Genomic DNA, 17,500 nt, shown 5'->3' on the forward strand with positions numbered 1-17,500 from the left:
CAATGTCCCTCTACCATTTTGTGCTGTAGTGGTCAATACATACAATGTCCCTCTACCATTTTGTGCTGTAGTGGTCAATACATACAATGTCCCTCTACCATTTTGTGCTGTAGTGGTCAATACATACAATGTCCCTCTACCATTTTGTGCTGTAGTGGTCAATACATACAATGTCCCTCTACCATTTTGTGCTGTAGTGGTCAATACATACAATGTCCCTCTACCATTTTGTGCTGTAGTGGTCAATACATACAATGTCCCTCTACCATTTTGTGCTGTAGTGGTCAATACATACAATGTCCCTCTACCATTTTGTGCTGTAGTGGTCAATACATACAATGTCCCTCTACCATTTTGTGCTGTAGTGGTCAATACATACAATGTCCCTCTACCATTTTGTGCTGTAGTGGTCAATACATACAATGTCCCTCTACCATTTTGTGCTGTAGTGGTCAATACATACAATGTCCCTCTACCATTTTGTGCTGTAGTGGTCAATACATACAATGTCCCTCTACCATTTTGTGCTGTAGTGGTCAATACATACAATGTCCCTCTACCATTTTGTGCTGTAGTGGTCAATACATACAATGTCCCTCTACCATTTTGTGCTGTAGTGGTCAATACATACAATGTCCCTCTACCATTTTGTGCTGTAGTGGTCAATACATACAATGTCCCTCTACCATTTTGTGCTGTAGTGGTCAATACATACAATGTCCCTCTACCATTTTGTGCTGTAGTGGTCAATACAATGTCCCTCTACCATTTTGTGCTGTAGTGGTCAATACATACAATGTCCCTCTACCATTTTGTGCTGTAGTGGTCAATACATACAATGTCCCTCTACCATTTTGTGCTGTAGTGGTCAATACATACAATGTCCCTCTACCATTTTGTGCTGTAGTGGTCAATACATACAATGTCCCTCTACCATTTTGTGCTGTAGTGGTCAATACATACAATGTCCCTCTACCATTTTGTGCTGTAGTGGTCAATACATACAATGTCCCTCTACCATTTTGTGCTGTAGTGGTCAATACATACAATGTCCCTCTACCATTTTGTGCTGTAGTGGTCAATACATACAATGTCCCTCTACCATTTTGTGCTGTAGTGGTCAATACATACAATGTCCCTCTACCATTTTGTGCTGTAGTGGTCAATACATACAATGACCTTCCGCTCAATTTGTACAGTAATGGGCTGTAAATACAATGACCTTCCACTTGTTATTTGTACTGTAGTGGCATGACACTATTGCATGACACGTAAGCAAATATGAAAGCAGGGCTACACACTTCTACCTGTGTATGCTGAACCACTTGTCTAGAAAACAAGAAAACAACAACAGAAAACAAACAAAGAGGGACCCGTTTGGCTCTCTACACGAGTACAGACACAATTACAAAACAGATATTCGCAAAATCATTGTTAGATGTTTTGGGTGTTATGTATTGGGAACAAAAGAAGTCATTCAATATAACTCATATCTTCAAAGAAACTTGTTTTAGGGTTCGGAGGTGAGAGGATGATGTAGATAACACTTGTATTTCTTCTTTTGACTTAATCAAATGTCCATCATACAGACCAGACTCAAAGGAATCTTACCCTTTATACTCTGATCAGAACAAAGAAAAAAGTTGGGTGGTTGTTGTTTGTTTGTTTGTTTTTTTTCCTCACGACTTCCCAACAATCGTTTGAACATACTGATAAATCTTGGACGAAGTAGAACAACAACAACAAAATCACCAATAAAGAGCGAAAGCTTTGGAAGCATTGCACTGTCAGATCAATCAGCGCAGTGGATGTTCGTTGACTGCACAGCTGTGGAACAATCATGAGTCCTGTTAGCTGGAGGTTTTCAATTCAGATTAATTTTATTTATTTGTTTATTTATTTATTTATTTATTTATTCGTTTACTATTTATTTATTTATTTATTCATTTACTCATTCAATCATTAATTGCATTTCATCAACAAAACATAACACGCACAATATATTGGGTAACCTCACACAGTTATTCGATAAACTGAGGTCCCGTGTGCAGCATACACTCAGCGCACGTAAAAGAACCCACGGCAACAAAAGGGCTGTTCCTGGGAAAATTCTGTAGAAAAATCCACTTCGATCGGAAAAATAAATAACTGCATGCAGGAAAAAAATACAAAATAAAATGGCTGGCGCTGTAGTGTAGCGACGCGCTCTACCTGTGGAGAACAGCCCGAATTTCACACAGAGAAATCCTGTGTGTGTGTGTGTGTGTGTGTGTGTGTGTGTGTGTGTGTGTGTGTGTGTGTGTGTGTGTGTCTGTGTCTGTGTCTGTGTCTGTGTGTGTGTGTCTGTGTCTGTGTGTCTGTGAATATAACTTTCATGCTGAACACACACACACACACACACACACACACACACACAAGAAAAGAAAAGAAAACAAGTTCCCAGGGACGCAACACAGTCCCGAAGTGGGAGAGGAGACTCGAACACTGATCCCTGGTCGACACTAGATCAACTCGTAACCGATTAGCCACAGCACTGTGCTGGCTAAAACGTGGTGCTGGCTGTTCCTCCTGTCTGAACTGAAACAGCTGGTGGGATGAAGAATCACTCTCTGTCAGTAAATCGTTTTATCAGCAAATTGCTCATTTCTGGAAACTTTGAAGCCTCCCTTTTCAAGCAGTTTGCTGTGCCCTATGTAAACCAGACACCCACTGTAGTTTTCCAGATTGGCTCTGTTGCAAGGTTTCGACGTTACGTCAAGGTAAGTTTAATGCTCGTTGGAACATCTGAATGTAATTATAGAACATGAGAACAATGTGCTCAGTGAAGAAGCAGGTTCATTGTGTTTTGCGTGGTAATCTGATAAAACTTCTGGCTTCCACTTACAACCTAACGCAATATTTCACTGTGGTTGTCGTCTATTATAATTCGAATTTTATTAAGATTTTATCTTCAAAGTCTGTGAATGTTTCTCTCCAAACCATGGTGGAAGTTGGCCTTGGTTTCAGTAACCCAGAAAAGTTTACAAACACACATCCGTTGTGCAAGTGAAGCCTAACTGGCAAATTCTTGACTACAAATGAATAGGATTTGTTGATTTGAGTGGTCGTTCATGGAAATTACGCAGAAGTGATGAGGACTATGCACAAATTCTTGACTACAAATGAATAGGATTTGTTGATTTGAGTGGTCGTTCATGGAAATTACGCAGAAGTGATGAGGCCTATGCACAAATTCTTGACTACAAATGAATAGGATTTGTTGATCTGAGTGGTCGTTCATGGAAAGTACGCAGAAGTGATGAGGCCTATGCACAAATTCCTGACTACAAATGAATAGGATTTGTTGATCTGAGTGGTCGTTCATGGAAATTACGCAGAAGTGATGAGGCCTATGCACAAATTCCTGACTACAAATGAATAGGATTTGTTGATTTAAGTGGTCGTTCATGGAAATTACGCAGAAGTGATGAGGCCTATGCAGAAATTCCTGACTACAAATGAATAGGATTTGTTGATTTGAGTGGTCGTTCATGGAAATTACGCAGAAGTGATGAGGCCTATGCACAAAGCATTTTTCGAAATAAAATTTAGTGGCGTCCTCCGTCCTCCTTTCAATAATGTCATCGTACACCATTGATTTGATGCGCAAGCTGACCATGAATATACATAGAAGGGGCTACACTGTAGTATTATTCCCCAACAAAGGACCACTTGAGCGAAGATTGTGTAAGACCTTCCTACTCAGTGTAAAACAGAATAATAATAATGATAATAATAATGGCATTTATATAGCGCTGAATCTTGTGCATAGACAAATCTAAGCGCTTTCGCACCAGTCATTCTCACGCACGCATAACCCTAAAACTGGAGAAACTGAAGACAAGGAAGAGGCAGGGAAGGGAGGCTATTTTGGGAAGAGGTGGGTTTTAAGGCCAGACTTGAAAGAGCTGAGTGTGGAGACTTGAGGAAGCGAAAGAGGAAGTTCATTCCAATTGCAAGGTCCAGAGACAGAGAAAGAACGGCGGCCAACAGTCGAGAGTTTGAATCTGGGTATGCGTAAACAGAGTGGATCCGAAGCTGATCGTAGTGAGGGAGATGGAGTGTAGAGATGAAGGCCGCCACAGAGATAGGAAGGGGCTGATTTGTGAATACATTTGTAGCATAGAGTGTTGATCTTGTACTTTATTCGGTGTGACAGGAGCCATAGCCTGTTACGCCGCAAGGCATCTTTTGAAATCCAATCTTTTAGACATGTCAGATTCGTTTAAATAATTCCCATAATAGTCTATAATCAGACTGAAATCCCTTTACTTCGCAGTGTTTTGCTTCACCTTATAGATATTTGCATTATCATAACTTCCATACAAAGCAGAAATTCTTACGGATCTTAAAAAAAAGAAAAGAAAAGAAAAAAAGAAGAAGAAATGACTATTATTAATTAGTGTGCAAGTATGTCAGATAAGAATAATGTAATAGTAGCATAAGTGTGGAAACATTTCTAGTTTCTTTTTTTTATATTTTATTTCTATGCCCTTCCCATAAGAAGTGCTTTGTCCTTAATACTAGAACATGCGGAAAGAACTTACCCTTTTCTTATCTTAAGCCAAATTTAGTGTTGACAAAGTGTATTTTTTCCAGAGGGAAAGAGTTTTGTTAGGTTTTGCCACGAACACACACAGACACACAGACACAGACACAGACACACACACACACACACACATACACACACATACAAACACACACACATACACACACACGAAAACTCCTCAGCTCACAATGTTTGCCAACAGATCTCTTCACTTCAGATTTAAGCATCACGACTTGATAAAATCACACACACACACACACACACACACACACACACATATATATGTATATATATATATAGTAAAGAGTGGTAACACTCTTCATTCACAAGGTACACAACTTCAAGTCAGTGCTGCTTCCGCTACCGATTCAACTAGCACACAGGTAAATAAAAGGTACATCGGAAGATCAAACCACAAAAGCAGCTGTATGGACTACTCAACAAAACGCTGCTGCTGTGTGTGAACAGTCACCACACACTCACCATCAATGTAGTTTCTCATTTATGATTCAGTGCTTGCATTGTTTCCATTATTGTTTCAACAACTGACAAATCACTGACATATCATTTAAAAAAAAAGTCAGCAGCTAGCACTTACCACATAAAGATATCACACAGCACACTGTTTACCACATCAACATACCACACAGCACACTGTTTACCACAAAAACACACCACACAGCACACTGTTTACCACATAAACATACCATGCAACACACTGTTTACCACATCAACATACCACACAGCACACTGTTTACCACATCAACATATCACACAGCACACTGTTTACCACATAAACATACCATGCAACACACTGTTTACCACATAAACATACCATGCAACACACTGTTTACCACATAAACATACATACAACACACTGTTTACCACATCAACATATCACACAGCACACTGTTTACCACATCAACACACCACACAGCACACTGTTTACCACAAAAACACACCACACAGCACACTGTTTACCACATAAACATACCATGCAACACACTGTTTACCACATCAACATACCACACAGCACACTGTTTACCACATCAACATATCACACAGCGCACTGTTTACCACATAAACACACCACACAGCACACTGTTTACCACATAAACATACCATGCAACACACTGTTTACCACATAAACATACATACAACACACTGTTTACCACATAACCATATCACACAGCACACTGTTTACCACATAAACGTACCACACAGCACACTGTTTACCACATAACCATATCACACAGCACACTGTTTACCACATAAACGTACCACACAGCACACTGTTTACCACATAAACATATCACACAGCACACTGTTTACCACATAAACATATCACACAGCACACTGTTTACCACATCAACATATCACACAACACACTGTTTACCACATAAACATATCACACAACACACTGTTTACCACATCAACATATCACACAACACACTGTTTACCACATAAACATATCACACAGCGCGCTGTTTACCACATGAACATACCACTTGTAACAGTTTAGAAGATGAGATTCACCTTTTAGACAATTGTGTTAAGTACAATACTTACAGATACAGATTCCTAATCGATATATGTCGTCCAAAAGCAAAGCCTAGTGACTTGATCCTTCCAACAGAAATACAGCCAAGGCTGGCGAAATTTGTTCACGAATGTTTCTCTTGTTAATATGCTCATGTTTATGTTTCATTGTGTCTTATAAACTTTAAGGCTTTTTGACAGTAGAAGTATTCTATTCTATTCTATTCCATTCTATTATATTCTATTCTACCACACAGCACACTGTTCACCGCATCACCCCAAACAGCTGGGTGCAGGGACTGCCTCACTGACTTAAAGACAGAGGAAAAAATAAAAGGGCAGGGGAACGTGGGTTCGTCCTGACATCAGTGGTTTGTGAACTGCTGCGGAGAGAAGCACACTGTTTACCACATAAACATATCACACAGCACACTGTTTACCACATAAACACACCACACAGCGCATTGTTTACCACATAAACATACCATGCAACACACTGTTTACCACATCAACATACCACACAGCACACTGTTTACCACATAAACACACCACACAGCACTCTGTTTACCACATCAACACACCACACAGCACACTGTTTACCACATAAACATACCACACAGCACTCTGTTTACCACATCAACACACCACACAGCACACTGTTTACCACATAAACATATCACACAGCACACTGTTTACCACATAAACATATCACACAGCACACTGTTTACCACATAAACGTACTACACAGCACACTGTTTACCACATAAACATATCACACAGCACACTGTTTACCACATCAACATATCACACAGCACACTGTTTACCACACAAACATATCACACAGCACACTGTTTACCACATCAACATATCACACAGCACACTGTTTACCACATAAACATATCACACAGCACACTGTTTACCACATAAACATATCACACAGCACACTGTTTACCACATCAACATACCACACAGCACACTGTTTACCACATAAACATACCATGCAACACACTGTTTACCACATAAACATACCATGCAACACACTGTTTACCACATAAACATACCACACAGCACACTGTTTACCACATCAACATATCACACAGCACACTGTTTACCACATCAACATATCACACAGCACACTGTTTACCACATCAACATATCACACAGCACACTGTTTACCACATAAACATATCACACAGCACACTGTTTACCACATAAACATATCACACAGCACACTGTTTACCACATAAACATATCACACAGCACACTGTTTACCACATCAACATATCACACAGCGCGCTGTTTACCACATCAACATATCACACACCGCACTGTTTACCACATCAACATATCACACAGCGCACTGTTTACCACATCAACATATCACACAGCGCACTGTTTACCACATAAACAAACCACACAGCACACTGTTTACCACATAAACACACCACACAGCACACTGTTTACCACATAAACATACCATGCAACACACTGTTTACCACATAAACACACCACACAGCACACTGTTTACCACATAAACATACCATGCAACACACTGTTTACCACATAAACATACACACAACACACTGTTTACCACATAAACATATCACACAGCGCGCTGTTTACCACATGAACATACCACTTGTAACAGTTTAGAAGATGAGATTCACCTTTTAGACAATTGTGTAAAGTACAATACTTACAGACACAGATTCCTAATCGATATATGTCGTCCAAAAGCAAAGCCTAGTGACTTGATCCTTCTAACAGAATTACAGCCAAGGCTGGCGAAATTTGTTCACGAATGTTTCTCTTGTTAATATGCTCATGTTTATGTTTCATTGTATCTGATAAACTTTAAGGCTTTTTGACAGTAGAAGTATTCTATTCTATTCTATCCCATTCTATTATATTCTATTCTACCACACAGCACACTTCACCGCATCACCCCAAACAGCTGGGTGCAGGGACTGCCTCACTGACTTAAAGACAGAGGGAAAAAAGGGAAGGGCAGGGGAACGTGGGTTCGTCCTGACATCAGTGGTTTGTGAACTGCTGCGGAGAGAAGCACACTGTTTACCACATAAACATATCACACAGCACACTGTTTACCACATAAACATATCACACAGCACACTGTTTACCACATAAACATATCACACAGCACACTGTTTACCACATAAACACACCACACAGCACACTGTTTACCACATAAACACACCACACAGCACACTGTTTACCACATAAACATATCACACAGCACACTGTTTACCACATAAACACACCACACAGCACACTGTTTACCACATAAACATATCACACAGCACACTGTTTACCACATAAACACACCACACAGCACACTGTTTACCACATAAACGTACTACACAGCACACTATTCACCGCATCACCCCAAACAGCTGGGTGCAGGGACTGCCGCAATCTCACTGACTTAAAGACAGAGGGAAAAAGGGAAGGGCATGTAGAGTACACATACACTCGAAGTCTCTTTGTTTAGATGTTTTTAGTATTTATTTCAACATAATGGAGTGTCATGCTGTCTGCCCGAATTACGACCGGCTGCTTCCGGTTCATCACGTGACCTCTAATTCCTAGTTAAAGGGAACTAACAATAATGGACATAATTCAATATGAGAACATTACATCCCTCCCAACATTGAATGAAAACTTTACATAATATATGATTTAAATTTAAATTGAATTGACTTAGAAAAAGAAAACAAGCTCCTGCTTTAACAACATTGAAACTTTGATCAAGAGAACTTTTATAAATGATAGGATTCAGTTATTTTAAACATGAAATGGATTATCACACTCAGTCCAAAAATAATATTAATCAACGTTTGAACTTGAAGTTGAAATTAAAGAAAGGTTTATCTTTGGAAACAGTCTCCGTAGCCATGTCAAAATGAAACGAAGCCTTCTTGGCATAGTCCAATAGATTCAGCATTGAGTCAAGTTCCATTGCTCATCAAACAAACCAACATAACCAAATACATGTACACTAATCTAGTGTTTACTGGTGCAAAGTATTATTTTGTTGAAGTGCATGATAATAACAGGAATCACCAGGTTCATTATTTTGTTTGCCTGTAATGCTTAATGATTATCAGCTTCTCCTCCACCTATTTGAATGAAAAGAGTGATCTAAATGATAAATGAAAAAAAAAAAAAAGAATTGCGCCTAATATATAACTCCACAACTATACTGGAGTTATGGTCTAGGTAAACCGAGCCAGTAGGGCCTTTCTAGGGTTATACCTAGCTAACTATGCACCACAATGAAGAACACAGAATTTGATGACCAGGTAAATCCAATGATATCAGCGGCCAGGTGTAGATGGGTACTGCTGATGGTAGTGATGCTGGAGCGATAGTCCATGACGGTTACTGATCTAGCACATAGTCCTGCAAGTGTCCTGGTTTGCGGACATTTCTACTGCTCCTGCGGAGTTGGGGTTGGGGTTGGGGTTGCGACTGGGGTTTGGGTTTCGGCTGCTTTGGACTGGGGAGTGACTGGGGAATATGTTTGGAATTTGACTGGGGCTTGGGGCTGGGATGTGGCACTAAATTCTCAGTCTGTATCGCCACGGGCGGAGAACTGGGAAGTCTGCGGGGTGGGGTTTTGATGCGACTGCCGTTGCTGGTGATGATGTCCTCTGCGACGGCTGCTCTTGCGGCGATGACGTCGTCGCTGGGGATGTCCTCATCCTCGGTGAGGGCCTCGTCCTCCTGCATCGCGGGCTGTGTCGTGTCAGGAAGCCTCCGGAACATCGCAGCGTTGCGGGTCACTGTAGAGCCATCGGGTTTGAGGGCAGTGACCATAGAGCCCTTGCTCGCTGTGACAACGAGCGGCTTAGGCCAGAAGGGAGTGGAGAACTTGTCCTGCTTGGCCTGACGAACCAGGACCTTATCTCCTGCGGAGATTCTGCTGGGCTTGGCGTGATGACGACGGTCAGCAGCAATCTTCATCCTTTTCTTGGCATCACCATCTCGCTGTCGTAGCTCTTTGTCGACTGGGCTGCTCGACGGTTCGTGCAGCTGTGGCATCTTGGTTCTCGGTTCTCGTCCGAACATCAGGTAGTACGGCGAGAAACAGGTAGTTGCGTGTGGTGTGCATCTGTACATGCGAAGAAACACATACATGTCCTGTTTCCAGTTCTTGTGTTGGATTTTGGCAGAACGAATTGACTTCAGAAGCGGTTTGTTGAACGTCTCTGCTTGCGAGTTTGATCTTGGCCACAAGGGTGTGATCTTGCGATGCTTGACGCCACACTGTGTCAGAAAGTTTTTCCATGTAGCGGATCGGAACTGTGGTCCATTGTCTGTTTTGATCACTTTTGGGAAACTGAACTCGGCAAAAATTTTGTCCACGACTGGAATGATGGAGTCAATGGTTGTCTTGCGAACGATTTCGACGACTGGATACCGGGAGTATTCGTCTTGGATTACCAGAAGGCTCTCGCCACTTGGTAATGGTCCGCAAAAGTCCATACTGAGATGCTGCCAGGGTCCTGGGTGGCGTTCAGACATGGCAAGTGGCTCCATGTTTCTCCTGTTGGTGTTTGCTTGGCATGGAATACATTCGCGAATGGCCTTCTCAGCTTTTGTAGTCATGTTTGGAAACCATACCTTTGAGCGTAGGAGCGCCTTGGTCTTGTTGATACCTTGGTGACCTTCATGAGCTAACTTGATGACTTTGTCTTGTAGCGCACTCGGAATGACCACTAGTGTTCCCTGGAGTAAGATGTCTTGCTCAGCATTGATGCTCAAACTGTCTTTGACGTTGCGGAATGCTCTGAATGTTTCCGCCTGCATGTCTGGTGGGCATGTGTGCCATCGGCCTGTTCGGACCAACTCCATGATCTTCACCAGTGTGGGATCACCTGTGGTTGCTCTCCGGATGTCTTCTGTAGTGATGGCGACTGGGGTGTTCGTGTCGGTGACGAACTGTACGAATTCTTCCGCTGCTTTCTCCTCTCTGGATGAGACGTTGCCAGGGATTGGATGTCTTGAAAGGTAGTCTGCCGGATTGTCCTTGCCTGGCTTGTACACGACCTCCATTTTGTAGGGTTGAAGTCGCATGGCCCATCTTTGAATTCTGGCGGGGGGTGACGGCTTGCTCCAGATGGTGGTTAGGGGTTTGTGATCGGTGACCACTGTGAAGCTGCTGCCACGAACATAGATGTCAAAATGTTCACAGGCCCATACGATGGCTAGCGCTTCTCGCTCCATTTGAGAGTAGCGTTGTTCTACTTCACTCAGGGCCCGGCTGGCGTAGCATACTGGCTTGTTTTCTTGAGAAAGAAGAGCGGCGATGCCCACAGGGCTGGCGTCCACCAGTATCACAGTTTTCTTGCTGGTGTCGAAGTACACCAGGGTTGCTGACTCACACAGTGCTTGTTTCACGGCACACAGAGCTCTAGCTTCTTCTTTGCCCCAGCTCCACGGCACGTCTTGTCTGGTGAGACGACGGAGAAGCTCTGTGATGGTTGCAAAGTTCGGAATGAACCTGGCACTGTACTGCGCCATTCCAAGAAACGAACGGAGTTCGGAGCTGTTCTGAGGTTCTGCGGCGTCCTTGAGCGCGGCGACCTTGGCTGGGTCAGGTCTGAGTCCGTCGGCACTGAAGATGAATCCGTAGAACTCGATCTCCTTCTTTCTGAACTGGCACTTGGAACTGTTCACGGTCAGCCCAGCTTGATGGAGAGTGGTGAGTAGCTTGTGCAGATTTCTATCATGTTCTTCAGCGTCTTTGCCAAAAACTATGATGTCATCACTGACGTTGCGACTACCTCCTACATCAGCTATCACAGTTTGTATGGTGTGTTGGAAGATCTCTGCGGCTGAATTTATGCCAAAACTGAGACGTTTGTAACGGTATAGTCCACAGTGTGTAGAGAACGTTGTGATTCCCCGGGATTCAGGTTTGAGTGTCAGTTGATGGTAGCCCGATCTCAAATCGATCTTGCTGAAAACTGTTGCGCCGTGTAAGTCGGTGACCAGCTCCTCGATCGTTGGTGTGACATGACGTGTCCTCATGATTGCCTTGTTTGCGTCTCTCATGTCTACGCAGAGTCGTATCTCGGCTGGTTTCTTTGGCTTCGGTACAGTCACTATTCTTGAAACCCATTCTGTCGATGAGTCTGACTCTTTTTCTATGACATCCTCCTTTTCAAGTTTTTCAAGCTCTTTCTCCACTTGGCTCCTGAGATGGAACGGTACTCGCGAGTGTTTTCTAGCAACAGGGGGTACACTTTTGTCTACATGTATTGTCACTTCAACGTTTTTGAGGTTGCCTATGCCTTCAGTGATACCAGGATACTTGCTCAGAATGTCTTTCTGGATGAAGTTCACGTCAATTTGCAGGATCCCAAGCTCTTCTGACGTCTGTCGTCCTAGCAACGGCGGTTGAGAGCCCGGAATAACTAAGAACTCAGCTGTGACTGGTTGCTTTCCTGCGACTTGGATTTCTGCTTTCACCATTTTCTTGGCTGTTATCGGTGGTGATCCATAGGGGTATAGTGTACGCTTGCATTCCTCGAATTCGGCACCTCGTTGCTTCAGTTTGGCAGCTGCTGTAGAGTTGAGAATGTTGACCGACGCGCCACTGTCCACGATCATGTTAATGGGTTCATCCTCAATCAGTACTGTTACCTCATTGGGGGTTGGCTCAACTGCGAAGACGTATTCATCCGAGTCCGATGATGGTTGTTGTGCCGAGTACAATGACTGTTGTTGTTGTTCCTCCACAAAGTGAAGTCGACCACGGTTTTTCCTTCCAGCTCGTCCTCTGTTTTGTCGCTGACCTCGTTGGCCTTCAGTTGTTTCTCGTTTCGGTTTGCGGCATTGGGCAGCAAAATGGCCTTTCAAATTGCAATTCCAGCAAGTCACGTTTTGTGAACATCTACACTCAGAAGATTTATGTCCTGCACGTCCGCATCGGCCACACTTGATACTTGAGTGGGTACTCACACTGCTACTAGAGTTACTGTTTGCACCTCTACTACCTCTGTATTTGCTACTGTCAGTGTTTCTGTCAACTCTGCCTCTGCCACTACTTTGTCTGACTGCAAACACGTTTTCTCTTTCACCTGCTATCAACTGGGCCTGTTGTTCTGACAGTTCTTTGGAAGCGGCTAAGGACAGACATTTTTCCAGTGTCAAGTCTTTTTCTGCTAGTAGCCTAGTACGGAGTTTGTCAGAAGCACACTTGTCTATCACTTGGTCACGTATGAAGTCGGCTGTGCCATCGCCAAAGTCACAGTCCTTGGCTAGTTGACGAAGTCGGGTAACATACTGTACTACACTTTCATTGTCACTCTGCTTTGCTTGACGAAACATGTGACGGAGGTACGGGAGATTCTTTGCCGGTTTGAAATAGTTCGTCAGTGCTTCTGCTGCCTGTTCATACTCTGGCGGTTGTGGGTCGAACGTGAAAAATATTTCTTGGGTTTCTGTACCTGCACAGTGAAGCAAAAGTTGTCTCTTCTGTCTTCCGTCAGTGCATCCTGAAGCGTCAGCAAAAAGTTCGAAGCTTCTAAGCCATCTTTCCCAACGCTGAAACACGCTAGCAACATCACCATGTGGGTCGAACGGAGACACGGACGGCACGGAGATGTTTGCAACAGTTCTGACTGCTGCTGCTGCATTTTGTTCGTTTTCTCCCATTGCGCGGTGTTCGGTTACTCACTCGTCGCCAAATGTAGAGTACACATACACTCGAAGTCTCTTTGTTTAGATGTTTTTAGTATTTATTTCAACATAATGGAGTGTCATGCTGTCTGCCCGAATTACGACCGGCTGCTTCCGGTTCATCACGTGACCTCTAATTCCTAGTTAAAGGGAACTAACAATAATGGACATAATTCAATATGAGAACATTACAGGGCAGGGGAACGCGGGGTCGTCCTGACATCACTGGTTTGTGAACTGCTGCTGAGAGAAGAGTGAGGAGGGGAGATGAGAAGGGAGGGGTGGAGGGGGTGGAGAAGGAAAGGGTAGATGTGCGGGTGACAACTACCTGCACACAAATAACATAACAAAACGACACAACAACTCAAGATTTGTTTATCGATCATAAAGTGTGTAACCTTACCGCTTGCACTTTCATCAGCATGTTTGTTGCTTTGATCGACTAATTTCTCTCACCCTGTCATCCCTTGACCCTCTTCTGAAACAAGACTGGATTACACATGACTTCACTTTTGGGGTGTATTCAGGCATGCAAGGTTTTGTTTTGTGATGCACAGCTCAAACACAAGGGCCAGACCACTCACATCAACCATGACCCAGCTCCGGACCTTGCCAGACTTTCTGCAGCACTGGGCACAGGAGAAACCTGATTCTGCAGCCTTCATCTTCCGAGACAAGAATCAGCGGCGCGATGTGCTGACCTGGGCCTCTCTCTACACGCTGGCTGGTCGCTTTGCTGCCGTCCTGAGGGACAAGGGGATAGCACGTGGGGATCTGGTGATCAACACTCTGCCCAGCAGTCCGGAGAGGGTGGTGTGTGAGGCAGGCATCTGGATGGCTGGAGCGGCATCTGTCAATGGTCAGTGTCTGATGGCTGATGGGTCAGACTTGTTGAACACCATCACCCAGTCTCATGCCCCTGCTATTCTTGTGGATCCTGACGTCACCGGAAGTCCTTGGAGCGTGCTGAAGAATCACGTGGTCATGGATGATGGGGAGCGCATGACGTCTTCCCAGCTGGCCTGTCTGAAGACAGTGATCTTTGTTCGACGTGTGGAGAATGAGGGGAGGGGAGATTTCATTGGCCAGCTGAAGGCACAGGCAGAATGGTATCAAACAGACGATGTCAAACCTGAAGATGTCTTCAGCGTCTTTACCACGTCTGGTTCTACAGGTTTCTCTAAACTGGTTGTACGAACACAAGAACCTTTCATTCGATTTGTAGAAAGTGATAGTTTTTCCAAACTGGGAATTGCAGGGATATGGCTGAACATGCAACCGATGGGGTGGCAAGGTGGTACCCCTGCCTTTACTGTTATCCAGGGTGGTACACGTGTCCTTTGTGACATGGGAGCAGGGGTTCCCGAGGACATGAGTCAGTTCCTCGTCACCGTCATCCAGGAGGAAAAGTGTAATGCAGCCTACATGTCGCCTCTCTATCTAGCTAAGTTGGCTGAGACGGAAGACATGACGTCTTCTCTGCATCGACTGGATTCACTGTTGCTGGCTGGCTACCCAGTCCAACAGTCCATGCTGAAGGCAGGACTTAAGGTGGCCCGTAATGTCTACGTGGCGTATGCAGCAACCGACTTTGGAATGGTGGCTGCACTGATGGTAACGAACAGCCAGACCTTCACTGACCATGACTCAGGACAAGCAGTCGCAGACGTTCAAGTAAAGATCGTCAGCATGCAGGATGAGTCAAAGCCATGTGCTACAGCTCAGGTCGGTCGCATCCTTGTCAAAGGGCCCAACATGATGAAAGGCTACCTCAACAACCCAAAGGCCACGGCTGATGCCTTCACTGAAGATGGCTTCTTTCGAACCGGGGACTTGGGCCGACTGGATGAACGAGGTCATCTGATTGTCGATGGAAGAGGAAGCGATGCCATCACGAGAGGAACCTACATCTTCTACCCCACGTGGATCGAAAAATGTCTCCGAGAATGTCCAGGAGTTGATGATGTCATCGTCGTCGGAGTGCCTGATAGCCTCGTGAATGAAGAGCTGTGTGCCTGTGTGGCACTGAAGTCACATGACGTGTCCATGGAGCAGGTTCGTGAATTTGCTGAAGGAATGTTTGTGTCGAAGGATGATCCACTGTCAGCGTGTCCTCGGTACTTTGTGAAGTTTGAGTCATTTCCCGTGACTGATACGGGAAAACCCCAGCGAAAAGTCATCAGGGCACAAGCCGCTCAGCAACTTGGGCTGATTTCATCATCAGACTGATGGCACACTCCAATCCAATGAAAACACCATCAACGTACGCACACAAAAACCTGAAAAAGATGAAAGGATATGAAACTCAATGCCGATAAATTACAACCTTTACAACTAAATGAATTCATCTTTGTCGTTTTTTTTTCTTTCCGATGTTTTATTATTATTTTTATTTATTAATACAATCTACTTTTGCTTTGAAAAACAAAAACATTTTTACGAGGAAATGGTTTGTCAAATACTGAAGGATATGCTGTGGTATGTATGAACTGTAACACCTGTCAAAGAGAATGGACGTATGGAGAATGCTGGCAGTAATTTTCTGAAACCTTTGTGGTCGAAAAAAACAAACAAACCAAAAACAAAAAAACAACCTGTCGATGGTTCGTGCTCAAGGGATGGACAGCATCCGTCAATGTTATAGGATCATGCAGAAGATCATGGATCTGAACCATTTTCTTTTCTTTCCTCAGCAGCTGTCCTGATTCTAAGAATCGTTGTGTGAGTGTGAACGTTCCTGCATATAGCTCATGGATGGAACTTGTGAGGATGTCTTATTTGCTTTGTCTCGAACCATATGCGTCCTCAGTACGCTACTTTCACGCCTCCAGTTGGTGTTTACTGAGATATCAGCTTCCACATTGTGTTGTTGTCTTCGTGCATGTGGGCTGACGCCATTGAAATCAGCCACTACGTCGTTCTACAGAATCAAGCTCACACGCCATAATGTGTAGTTCTATAATCTGTGCTGTTTTTAAATGGTAGACAAGAAACTGTGACCTTCAGAGTGAATGCAAACTGGACGTTTAACTCATCACCACCGTGAACCAAACAGGCCAAGTTACATCTTTTTTTGAAGCAGTCCAAATGCTTTTGTTATTTTCGTGTGTTTCCTTCTCTTGTGTTTTCAAAGATGCAAATGAGGCTGTGTAGGCATACTTGCAATGTAATGAGAGATATACAGAATGTATTAAAGAGCCACTGACTTTTCAGAGTGAAATTGTTTATGCGTTCATTTACTTCATGTAACAAAATATTTCATTATGGGGCACATATAACGATGTTTATAAACAGGGTTTTGTGAGCTTGTATATATGAAAAAAAAAGTGTATGTTTACCTCGAGACAGAATAACTGCTTAGCTCTGGAATTATACAGACAAGTCCCACAGAAGAGTAGTATCAGTATCAGTAGCTCAAGGAGGCGTCACTGCGTTCGGTCAAATCCATATACGCTACACCCAGCGCGCTTAGTAACTTAGTAACCCACAGAAGAGTGGTTCTGAAGAGACAGGATTCACTTGGTTCCTTTTGTAGGTGGAATGACAGACCTCTTCAAGCTGTTCCTGGCCGTAAATGACACTCCACCTTCCTTGGTATCATCTAGTTGTTTCCCTGGCTATATAAAAAAAAGAGAGAAGTTCTCCTTAAGTCCACCCTCCTCG

The 17,500-nt window shown here is 43.6% G+C and overlaps 1 protein-coding gene across 1 annotated transcript; it reads left to right on the forward strand.

The window, feature by feature from the left end:
- The first annotated feature begins 14,428 nt into the window (after positions 1–14,428).
- LOC143291035 (putative acyl-CoA synthetase YngI) lies at positions 14,429–16,066 on the forward strand. The gene has a single exon (XM_076600620.1). The coding sequence runs from the start codon at positions 14,429–14,431 to the stop codon at positions 16,064–16,066; it is 1,638 nt and encodes a 545-aa protein (XP_076456735.1).
- Positions 16,067–17,500: the final 1,434 nt, after the last annotated feature.

This window comes from Babylonia areolata, chromosome 16 (assembly GCF_041734735.1).
Source record: "Babylonia areolata isolate BAREFJ2019XMU chromosome 16, ASM4173473v1, whole genome shotgun sequence".
In the NCBI taxonomy this organism is placed as follows: Eukaryota; Metazoa; Mollusca; class Gastropoda; order Neogastropoda; family Buccinidae; genus Babylonia; species Babylonia areolata.

Bases quoted from the DNA above. Each gene is read 5' to 3' on its own strand.
- LOC143291035 (XM_076600620.1), top strand. From the start codon at position 14,429: ATGACCCAGCTCCGGACCTTGCCAGACTTTCTGCAGCACTGGGCACAG.